The 12,489-nt window shown below is 37.0% G+C and overlaps 1 protein-coding gene across 1 annotated transcript; it reads right to left on the bottom strand.

The window, feature by feature from the left end:
* Positions 1–2,250: 2,250 nt before the first annotated feature.
* On the bottom strand, positions 2,251–11,824 carry C1GALT1 (core 1 synthase, glycoprotein-N-acetylgalactosamine 3-beta-galactosyltransferase 1). The gene is made up of 3 exons (XM_009988861.2): positions 11,589–11,824; positions 9,200–9,867; positions 2,251–6,779 (listed from the first exon to the last, which is right to left on the bottom strand). The coding sequence occupies exons 1-3, from the start codon at positions 11,809–11,811 to the stop codon at positions 6,570–6,572; spliced, it is 1,101 nt and encodes a 366-aa protein (XP_009987163.2). The 5' UTR covers positions 11,812–11,824; the 3' UTR covers positions 2,251–6,569.
* Positions 11,825–12,489: the final 665 nt, after the last annotated feature.

Raw genomic sequence — 12,489 nt, 5'->3', positions numbered from 1 at the left:
AAAAGACTGCTCAGCTCTTTGTGTGAAAGTGAAAAATAAGATGGTGACTGTAGCAACACTTAGGGGACAGCTGGAGAATTCATGTTCCTTTTAGAACATTGGTACAAAGTATTCTCTCTTCTTTAAGTAATACATTTTTCATGGTTCTTTAGCACAACTGGCTGCTAGAGTTTGGAGCCTTTCCAGTCGTCCACCCTAGCAAACTGAGAAGTATCTTAAGCACCAAATGATAAAATATGGTTCCAACTCTTGCTCTGGTAGTGACTCATTTAGGCCGATTTTAAAATACGTTGTAAGTTAGTAACTTTACAGCAGGCAGCGTACGATTTCACATACAGACCTGAAGGGAGCCGCAGCCACTTGGGAATGTGAAAACGACAGCGATCCATCTGGTATCACTTTGCAGAGCAGAAGCTGAAACTATTGACAGGAAAAGGAAAGGAAAAAAGTGGCGGGGGGGGAGGGGGGGGGGGGGGCGGTTGGAGATGGGAATGCATTCAAAAGACAAATCACACCTCCAAAGAAGGTAACACTTTGAATTTGCAAGAGAATTGACACTTTCTCATTCCCACAGCTGTCCAACACATCAGAGAAGCCCCAGGTAGAACTGGGACACTGGTGTATGCAGTTTTGGTCAGTACCAATGCAGACTCCAGCACCCGAGGCTTCAACCTCCCTAAATAAAACAAAGTTTACTGAAAAGTGTTTGGGGAGAGGAAAGCAAGAAGAGACTGTACTTCATGGCTCGTAGTTTCACCACGAAAGAGGAGTGTTACATACAATGGAACAGGGGGCTGAGTTAAGAGTTAAAAGGAAAGCACGTGAGTCACAGCTCAAAACCACATCAGATCTGAATTCCAGTGTTCACAAAATTGCACTTATAAGTAGAGAGCATCTCTACAATTTATTTTATTGGAATTTCAAGCAGTCTTGCAGGAATATATATTAGAAAGCTGAAAAAATGGAGAGCTCAGGCTACATTTCTGAAATAACAACTTTTCCTTTATAACCACCAAACACCCTCTAACGCCTAGAAGTGAGATCCAGCTGTTTTCCCAAGTCTATGTTAAATTACTTTACATGTGGAATAATAAAAACTTTCACTGCAGGGCTCTGATTTTCTCACTTATTCCTCATATAGTTGTCAGAAAAAGTCCCTCACTACCAAATTTCTGGAACCCATAGAAGGGCCTCATTAAGGTGAAATATCGTCAAAAAGAGGAAAGACTACTACAAGTTTTGCAGCGAGAGCTGGAACCAGCTTTTCTTCCCCACAGCTTAGACCAAACTCAGCAGCCCCTGGGTGTAAGATATTTACTGAAATTTCTTTTTAGTTCTCACTACTGCAGAGAGAACTCCTCTAGGAAAATTCCCTTGAGCCAGTGAAGCTTTCTGTAAGTGAGCAGGTTACGAGAGCTTACCGTCATTTAAAGATATTTCACTTGTGTCTACAGCTTCTGGTAATCAAATACACAGTCTGTTACATATTAAAAAACAGTGAGCAAAGCAAACTCACACTGCTGTTCCTTAGCTAAAATATTCTAGCTTTTGAGCACAGTTAAATTGGTTGTCACACATTTCCTGTTCTTTGAAATCAAATAGTTAATTAATCCAGGTTAATAGTACTAGGGTCTATTACAGTACTTAAGGTAATGAAACAAAGCTGTACTGTGCTTGTGCCTACCAAATTCAACAACCAACATTTCACACGTAAAGACACCTCCCCTCTGTGTAAGTGGAATATTCTTTACTCCTGAATATTATTCTGCATGAATAGCAGAAAGCTAGGTTAGAAAGCACATTTAAACCTTAACAGTATTTTTTGTAGAAGTAAGAGGTTCACTGAAAGAATAAATCCTTTTTAAAAAAGGTGGTAAATTTTGAACAGGTTTGCTTTATCTTTGAGGTATCAGCTATAGTCATTTCACTCAGGACTCTAACAACGTGGAGACACTGAAAAAATCAGGACAACACAGAAACAACAGCCAGCTTATGTCAATATAGTACAAGCACTTATGATTAATTTTACACTTAAAGAAAATACCATCTTTTCTGTCAAGTAGCTGGCTATTTGTTAATAGCATAAGTACCATAACAGAAAATATAGCTAGTGTGAGAAGCTTTTTGGCTTTCCTGTACCCACCCAAGGAAAAAAGTAAGAATGTTTTTATTAGACTAAATTGTGCTGCTGTGCTACACTACTAGCATACAGGAGGGGTAAATGAAGACAGACATGAACTGTGTATGAGATAACTTACTTTATTTATTCAATTCTCAACTTAATTTCGATGCTAAAAATTGGTCAAAGGCACTTCAAAAAAGGTATTTAAGAAACAAATCCTTATGGTGATCATTCCAGACAACTCACCAACTTAAATCTGCCATTAGGGACACAACTACCTACAATTGCAAAGTGAAACATTCACAGGTTTTAAGTGGAGCATACTGTCCAGCAGCAATATTCAATCCTTTTGGAGCATTAATAACATTTGTGGAGTATTTTAAATACAATATGGCAAAACAAAGCAAATTACACTTTTGGAGTTCCACAGAAGCTTTTCTTGACAGAAAAAAAGACAAAATTGCCTTTCCAAGTGGTCCTGTATTGAGGGGTCTATTTTCATCTGTGCGTGCACTCTCAACATCAGTAGCAGGTATATCAGAGAAACAACCCGCACTTTTCTGTCGTACAAAGACAAAACACCCTGCTCAGATAACAAACTGTTTATACGAGGTCTATCTGCTACTTACTAAATTTATACTTCTAGAAACGTAACAGAACAAATGGCAACATATGAAGAGAAAGTGATTTTTAATATATACCCTCACCAAAGCAAAACAAAGAAAGTATCCTTAAAGGCAAAAGGTACTGGGAAATTAGCTTCCCCAAAATGAGAGATGGTGCTAACATCACCAGCGTTCAACCTCTTAAATAAGATGAGCATAGACTGCAAAAATGAATTGGGAGTGAAAGAAGATTAAAATTGGTCTTTTTCTGCAAAGATTAATACCATTCTCTGATTAAGAACAGTGATCAGAAGGTAAGTTCTTGGCATTCTCATTCTTTCTGAACTAAAAAACACTTAACACAAGGTTAAAATGTTACTCTGTTACACTGAGTGACATTCCCACATCCAAGTGCAAACAACTGCTGCCCAGTAATTTCAAGAAGACTAGTTAAAAAGATTCTAACAGGTCATTTAAATCACCACAGTGCCAATGGAAGCTTTTAGGTTTTACAAAATTAAGAAACGTCTTTTAGAAACGAAACAAAACCACAGAGCAATAATCTGTATAGCTTAAGACAGCCTATGTTGCTGTGCTTCAGAAAGGGCTATCTACCTGAAATACAGTAGCCTCCTTGGGCTGCAGAAATACTCAAACTCAATAAATACTTTCTCAAAGCACAAAGACCTGAGAGTGAAACAACAAACTACTAACAGTAGTGTAATATTGTACATGGAAATTATACTAATGGTTCACATTCCAGCCTTGTCTACTGAAGTTTCTGAAGGTAGTGAGATACAAAACAATTCTTTCAGAGGTATCAGCTCATTGTTACGGCAATACAATTCAACAGAGAACAACAGTCCTCTGTTACAATCACAGAATGTAAAAACTGATACTTTTCTCACTTGTCTGGAAGGAAAAAAAAATAATTCTTTGCAATGCTGTTAGAAAGGCAAAAGAAAGAGATTCAGAGGCCTAAGCACAAGGACACTTTAAACCAAAGCAAGAACGGACATTTGAGGAAAAGGCTACTCTTACTTCTCCAGACAGGCCACCTATTTATCACAAGGTAGTATGTCCTTAGCCTTATTCCCTCAAGAAATGGAACTTCTTCATTTCTCCACTCCAAGGTCCTGCATGTTGTGTGGAAGGGGATATTCCAACCTCACTCTGCTAAACCCACAAGCCCTGACTGGGCAGCAGGCAAGAATTAGAACTGCTGCTGAGAAAAGGCTTCCTCATGAGCTCAGCAGCAGCTGGTTTAACTTGCCGTCTCGGCAACCAACCTGTGCGGAGCTCAAACATCTCTCTACCTGCCTCCTCTTGTCCACTCGAGGCTTACGTGTGATGAAACTGAAAATCCAAAGACAGGATAGTCAGGACAGTAAGGAACATGAAAAGAAAATTATGATACTTCACAAAGCAGCACAGGTCAAACATCAGACCCAAATCTGCAGAAAATACACAAGATTAGTTCTGCCTGTTGTGGTATAAAATCTTTAAATCCTCATGGATGAACTGAGGAAGAAAGCAGTAATAAAGGAACAGTACAGTTGCTCAGTAGATCTTCTACATGGGCTGAATTTACAAAGAGATTAAGTTGAGATCTTGATTTCATTTTATAACTTCCTTAAGTATTTCCAAAAATTTTAATTTCATCTTTCAATCATGCCACGGGAGTTATCAATACCATATGGATTTCACAATATTATTCGTTTGTGCTGCACATGGGATAAACGTTTAACTCACAGAAGGAAGCACCTCTCAGCATGGCACCATCCGTTCTCCTCTGGACAAGCATCCCTCTGATTAAAGCAAACTAGAGACTTTTTCCTTTTTTGAACAAATGCAGTTATAATTTTCTGCTTAAGCCACTTAAGATAAAATAAAGCTTGTGACCCTTTCAGTACTTCAGAGGCAGTCTTGCTCATAAAAGACCAACAGATTTAACTCTGCAGGAACTATTCATTTAAACTATTACTTGATATATGAACCCAGCCTATATCCAGGCAGAGAAGATGTATGTAGTATTTCAACTCCATGAGATATTTCAGTAATCCTCATCATGCCGCAGAGCAATGGTCAGAAAGGAAGTCATAACTCTCTACTGTCGGACAACAGAACCCCAATCTGCACAAGAACTATCTTTGGAAAAAAGATTCCAGTACTTCACGGTAACATTCTCTTTCAGGAACATCCTGAAGGACAGCAGTAGTAAATAAGGCTGTCTGCTACCAGTATGTGCCCTTTCCAACACAATGACTGGAGGTAATCAGGTTATGTCCAAATTCATCAATATGATGAAGGTGAAAAGTGATAAAAAGATGAAGAAACTTTTGTTCAAGTGTGGAATAAAGACACGCTACATGTCAAGCTCAATCCCATCCCCCATACTACTATTCACTCAATTTGAAAAAGAGAAAAACAGAAAGTTTTATGTTAACTACATAAAACATAGGCTTCGCCTCTGAAAATTTTTCAGTAATTAAAACACCTATTTTGTCCCACACAAGAAAGTGTTTTCAGTTAAGAGGCAGAGATACTCAAAGTAGCGAAGAGAATTAATGCACTTTGAAAGATTACTGCCTTCAGGCTGGCTTACCTGAACAACTACATACTCCAGCTTCAAAAAGAGTGAAATAAGGATCATTTAACACTTTGTTCTAAAAAAGGTAACAAGAAGCAGATACAGAAGGAAATTTTAAAAGTGGAGGAAAAAAAACATGTTCAGAAAAGTGAAATTAAGCCAAATAAACTTGAGGTGTAGGGAAGCAGTCAAATCAGCTTTGCTGCAGTTTTAAAATAGGACTTGTTTGTATCCGTAAAATTTTAATTAATAAGATAACTCCACAATCTCAAAGTATAGTGATCTGAAAATAAAATGGAAACAAACTAATTATTATACTGGCTGAAACCAAGTTGTTAGAATGCCACTGTAACTTCGCTAAGATACTAGCCTTTCTGGTTTGCATGGAAGGTGTGATGAACAAGAGACTTCTGTTTCAAAAACCATCTACCTTATTTTATGCTGAGAAATTCTGAGATGAATTTTTATATCCATTCAACCAATAGGATAACTAAAAAAAAAAAAAAGCCACAGGCAAATCCGTAAGCAGCTTGCATCACCTCAGCAATTTAAACAATAATAACTATTTCTGAGTTTCTACCTAAAACAGTAGTGATCCAACTTACATTGTTTTGTACAATAGACACGTAAAAATTTTAAAAATAATTTAGAGCAGTGAATTCTATTTCTGAAACAATTCAGATTAATCTTTTGGGTGGATTTCTGCCTATTCATAATAACCAGTCTGTCATTAAGGCAAAGCAGACTTGAGACTCTATTTTCACACCTTTCCTTTCCTTTTAGGGCAAGGTACACAAAGTAACTTCGAGATATTGAGAATACTAGAGAAAGCCATTATGAAGCATTTGACTGTGCAGCATCCAGTTTCTAATATTAGAACTGACCTAACAGAACATCTGAAAGGAAGCAGAGGAGAACAGTAAAAGGAACAGAAATACCGTATGATTATCTTTGAACTCATCCACTATGTTTTTATACAAACTCTTCCAGATATCAGTATACCAGAAAAAACTCCTATTTCACAGCTTTAGGGCCCCAAATTTTCATGAGGAGGGCTGCAAGGTCACACTATCCCAAACAGTCAGAGTCAGCACTGGTCTCTGTTGCACACAGACAGCTACAGGAAGTACTGTCAATGTGATTTTTGAAATAAGAATCACCATGAGTAATTTCAATCCACAAGCTTCATGCAGGAGTTTGAGGAGACTCTTATTCATTGTACTGTCTTATTTTAGTTTTCTTTAAAGTCCAATTAATTCTCAGAAATTTTTTGCTTTAGCTTTTGATTGTCCTCCAGTGCTTCATTTTTGCTCTGCTCTTCTGGATTCTTTGCTGAATCAGGATTGTACCGATACAAATACCCATATGGTCGGAGATGATAAATCAAATATTCCAAATGATACATAGTCACAGAATCAACGTAGTGGAATGAAACTGCTAGATCGGAGCAACATCCAGGACCCTAAAATACAAAACAAGTCAAAATAATCAGCAAGAATTGCAAAGCATGCCCTGGATTAAAGATCCAGGAAGAATTCAAATGCATACTCGACTTCATGGTGAGAAATTCACAATCATCAGTCATTAATATACTTCAAAACTTAATATTAGGCAAGGAAAATGTATCAGACATATCTGCCAAAGCATCTTTCCAAAAGGAAATTGGACAAAGTCTTTTGCTTCTGTAATCAAGCCAGTGAAAAAACTACCTGTCTTCATTAATGTCAGGGATTTTTGCTTTTCCATACCTCTTTTTTTATGTTGGTGTTTAAACAAAACCAAGAAGCAGCAAGCAAGTCTAAATGCATTGTATTTATATATGAAGCAATTCATTCCTGTTATTCATGACAGCATCCATCCAGAGTACATAGGCCAAATGTGTGTGCACACACACCTGCGTGTGTGTGTTCACACATTATATAGTTTGGCAAAATGGTCAATATCTAACTTCCTGCATATAGAAAGCTGTAACATCATTTTGGAACTTGTTTTTAAGGTTTATTAATTTCATTGACAATTTCATGAGCATTTTTAAGAGCTAAAAGATCATTGTTATCGCATTTGTTACAACCTGTATTTTCTAGCTCAAATTCAGCTTTGAGAATGCTTTTCTGGAAGATAGTTTTCTGAGGGGTTTTTTTCATCAGATTTGATTGCAGAGCTGCTAATATTACAACTCTAATTGGAATTAAGATTAAATATTTAAAGACATGGAGAGAACGATTGTTATATAATTGTTATTCTTTCAATACTTACTAAATTTGATCAGTATAGCTTGGTTTTGATACCAGCTGAAGTAGTCTCTATGCAAACACAAGTATGATAAGACAGGATCAAACATGGGATTTCCATTATGGACCCCCACCACCACTGCATCGTTTACAGATGTAACTGTCTGCAGCTGAGCCACCCTAGAACTGCAGCCACAGCTAAAGCTGCTGCATCCTGACACTCTAAATACAGTATCGTAACTGTCTCAAGCTACAGAAACGCTCCACCTGCTGAATTCAAGTATAAAAACAGATGCTTTACAATGACAAGAGTATACTGAAGAACTAGACTCTTTTTTTCCCAGCTTTACTGTGTAAAAAAAAAAAATCCCACATCCCATCCTTGATTTTGGCCACTTATGATGACCTCAAGGCTTGCTGAAAAATAATATCTTTAAAAGTAAGATTATAATCCTAAAAAAGAAGCCACATCACAGATTACATCATCATAGAAGTCTGCAATGCAGAATACTTTCAGAGTGCTTTAATTTCAAGTAGCATCCTGCTCTTTTTTTTTTTTTCCAACCTGGAGATTTCAAATGTGGAACACAAAAGACAATCTGAAGTTCCTGCAGTAAGAATGTTTCCGCTTTCCACTTGTAAACGCTACTTTTGTTGCTACAACAAAAGAATTTAAAAAAAAAAATAGCTTTGCCAGCTTTCACGCTTGCCTCCACTCCCACAAAAGGTAGACAAGAGTCCAATAAAACTACACAAGGAAATCTAATAATCTTTTCTTGTTTGAGTCATGCTTTTATTTCACTTCTAGGCAACGTTCATTCTTCTGAAATCTTTTCAAGGGAATTCACTTACACGGACATTTTAACAACCTTCAATAAAAAAATGAGGGCAGGGCAGCTATGAGCATTCAAGACCGGTAACACTGCACACAGTTATCCCTGACAGAAGTGTACTGCAGCACATCTCCATTTGAAAGGAAGGCGACTAGCAGGCAGTGCAGGCACACATATACCATTACCCACCAGCCCCTCCAGTAACTTGGCAACCTCTTAGCCAACCTCAACCCACTACAATCATGAGCAAGTCTCAAAATTACTTCTGTTTCTACAGGTTTTATGCCAAGTTTTCTGTTGGGTAGAAGATAAAGGTGTATCAGTGCCACCTTCCCTTTCAGTAGGCTTTAATGTAACTAAGCCGTACTGTTTGAGCTGGCTCTGTGCAGGCAGCACACAGAGCTTGGACTGAGCCACACAGGCCTCGCTTCTCACTGCACACTGGGAGTTGGGTGGCTGGAGGAGAAGCTAGGGATGCTACGTGTGAGATATGAGGGAACAAAACAGAACAGTAACTTTGCAAGGAAGGTAGTAGCGGTGACACTAGACGAACGTGTCAGAAAGGTTTCATCATTTTTTGCTGTCCACAAAGCACAGTGAAATAGCAATAATTTAAGATTCACTAGCTCTTCTGGAAGGTTACATTCCTAGCAACAATTTTTAGTTCATGACTAGTGTATTTAACACATCTACACACAGGTGTATCACAGGATCACAACAAAATCTTTTCTAAAATATATTGGGCTACTATTAAACTGCTAATTCACACATCACAAGATGTACTTCATAAAATGGGCACCAGGTTCCTAAGGACTTACCTCTACAGTAGGATAATAATTGTAATTCCAGTACCAGAATGTTTTTGGTAAGTATCCTCTGATTAAGTGATGTTCTGGAACAAAGGGATGAAAGGTTTCTCTACCACTTGTATCCCTTGAATCTCCTGCTTCCACATTAATGATTTCCATGCATTTTCCTAGTGCTAGGTCTTCAATAGAGGAACTGTGAGAGCATTTGTTCGTTTTAAACGCAGTAACAAATCTCTTCAGCGCTTCTTTGCTTAGAACATATCCTGCTCCTCCACTCATGTAGCCCTGTTTCACATAAGGCTTAAACCTTCTTCCAAAGTATATTGGTTGTTCAGGACTGTACTTTGAAAGAAGCCATCTCAAATTGTCCAATATAACATATGTGTCATCATCTGCTTTCATAAACCAATCAGCATCATCAAAGTAATGCTCATACACATATTGAAAAGCTTTAATAGTCTTCCAGTACAGTTGGTCCCTGCCTTCTTTGGTTTCTAGGCCCACAGTTGGGAAGTCTTTATTTTCCTCAGAGCTCATAAAAAGTATTTTATTACAACGTTGGGCCCAAGTGGCCTTAACATGTTTGGCTTTCTTTTCTAGATTTTGAGGTCCAGTCATGACCCAACACAGTATTTTCACCTTCTGATACAGTCCCTCTGCAACATTTTTATTCTCATCTGAAAAAAAAAGGAAAGTTCCAAAACAATATTAGACTTGATTTCAAAGCAAACTAAGAACAACCTCCCCCTAGACATTCTGTTTCTAGACCAGAAAAGACATGCAGAGAGAGGTGTTTGCTTCCAAATGTACTGGTTAATGAAATTAATGTTTGATTTAGGAAGAAAACAAAGACTCCCAAAGCCAAGAAATTAAAATTCTTAAAACTACTTCAATTTCACAGAATAAAGGACAGCATAAGAGCCATATCAAAACTGGTATCTGTTCACGGAACTGCAGCTTTAGGAAACCTTGATTTGTACATAAAAACCGTTCAGAGGCAACCTCTTTATGGTGTCAGCGGACTAACGAAAATTCAAAAGCTGAAAATGTTTGCCATTCACAATGAACACAACCTAACGATTACAACACAGAAAGGTCAAAAAGCTAAAAAGCTCTGTTATATATATTCATGTTAAGTAACAAAACCTAATAAATATTTCTAAAACAGCAACATGTTTTTGACAGAAAAAGCAGATGGTAAGCCAGAAAGAAAGAATTTACCATCAAATCAAGTTAAATCTTATTTGGGAAAAATCAGATTTAAAAAGTTAGGATATGATGAAACTAGTATTATTGTTGTGCTAAAATGTTTTTATTTGCAGACAATCCAAGAGAATAAATAGACACAGTTATCTGAGGTGTCTAATATAAAGTTTTCCAAGCTGTCAAAGCATTCATTTCCCTCAAAGAAACATTTTCACTTGATACATAGTGATTTTAACTCATGTAAAAGAACATTCCATGGAGAGTAAGATCTGCATAACCGGTCCTAAAACATTCCTGCTTAAACTTTATGCCACAACAAATGAGATTTCTTTGTAACAAGGTTCTAAATCACATGTGAAACACTCACAAACCTCTTTTACAAAGTTTGCAGTGTGTTTTAATAGCAAATTATTTATTTACATCTTCAGCAAATGCATTATGGTGCATTTTTTTCTCATCCAAACTGTCCCAACTTGGACACTATCTGTATTTAGGATTTAGAATGAACTCATTTAACGAGATGTGTCAAATGTAAAAGTACACCTGAAATATTAGAAAGGTCTATCGCGTTTAAAAAAAAAAAACAAAAAAACACACATGCACAAAAAAAAAAATCAGAATGCAACAGATTTTCTCTGGTTTTGACTCCAAACAGCAATCTGTGTTTGGACTACTGCATGATCAGTTTGGCAAACAACACCCACAGTGGGAGTCCTCTGTCCCCCTACCCCAATTCCAAGTTTTACTAATTGTGTCAAAAAGCGAAATTTTTTTTTAGCTTTATTAAGAGGCTAGATCAAAAGTTAGAAGTGGTCTAAAATTAGCTTCTTAAAGCTAAAAAGCAATTCAGTCACATCGACAATGCGAGGAAATATATCTGCTTAGCAAAACCACCATTTGATGTCAATAGTTCATTTGAGAAGTTCCTGCTTCAAACAAGTCTGGATATGAAAGGCGGACAAACAGCTGGGCTCTAAGGAAAAAAAAAAAAAATCACTCCTGCAATAAAAACATAAACAAAGAAAAGCCTCATTCAGTAGACCTAAGGAGAACAAAGTTATTTAGATGTAACCTGAACATGGGGAAAGTGACAGAAAAGGATTCATACAAATTCTTGGCAGTGAAGAAAGCAACATTTTGCAACACATGAAAAAGGAGCATATTATATAATTATTCAGGCATAACAAAATACCTTTATGCTGTCCAGAGTCTGCATTGAAATTCATTTGTCCTTGCAGCTGATTGTTATCAGTATCTGCTGAGTGTTGACCATGTGGATCATTGTGAAGGATATGAGGTTGGATCTTAACCTGTTCTTCTAGTATAATGCTAAACAGAAGATAGCATACGAAAAACCCTATTGCTGATCCAAAGATGAAGGTTAGAAGGTTCATCAAAGACTTAGAAGAGGCCATCTCCTGAAGGTAGTACACTGTAAAAAACAAATAAAACCTACATTACGTTTAAAGCCGCTTAACACAGAAATCAAATCTAAAACTACAGAAAGAAACCAAGGACTAAATATCTGGAAGCGGTGATCTCTGTTCCAGCTCAGATTCAGCTCCCCTGGGCTTGCATGGAAGTTTTAAGTACAGGAGCAATGCAAATATTTGTATTGTACAACTACTGATAAATTCAGTGCAAAAGGCCTACCACATATTCTTTAGCTTAAAATTATAAAGGACAGTCATAAATCACAATACTGACTGTACATACAAAAAACATTCATTATATTTATACAAGAATGTATACATTTATAGTTCAATATCTTAATTATAAAATTGTAATATATGTTCACTTCTTTGTTTTCTTCGTCCGAAGAAATCCGCACTTTAATATGTAACACATAAGTCTGTTATGAAGCTAAAAGATTATGCTCAAAGGCAATCTACAGGTCAAGATACAATATGGCCATGAGATGTACTTAAACTCCAGCAGTAAGTATGTTACAGGAATTCTTTAACACATGTCAAACACAAACAGATTTTAAAGAGTTATAAAAGCAAATCTACTCTCAAAGTAGGGCAATTTTCCTTCCACTTGTAGGAAGTACTGAGGATAGACTTTCAGAAGAAAGAGTAAGACAACATCTG

This window comes from Tauraco erythrolophus, chromosome 7, assembly GCF_009769465.1.
Source record: "Tauraco erythrolophus isolate bTauEry1 chromosome 7, bTauEry1.pri, whole genome shotgun sequence".
Taxonomy (NCBI): Eukaryota; Metazoa; Chordata; class Aves; order Musophagiformes; family Musophagidae; genus Tauraco; species Tauraco erythrolophus.
Note: the sequence above shows the minus strand (reverse complement) of the source record. Positions and strands in the feature narration are given on the sequence as shown.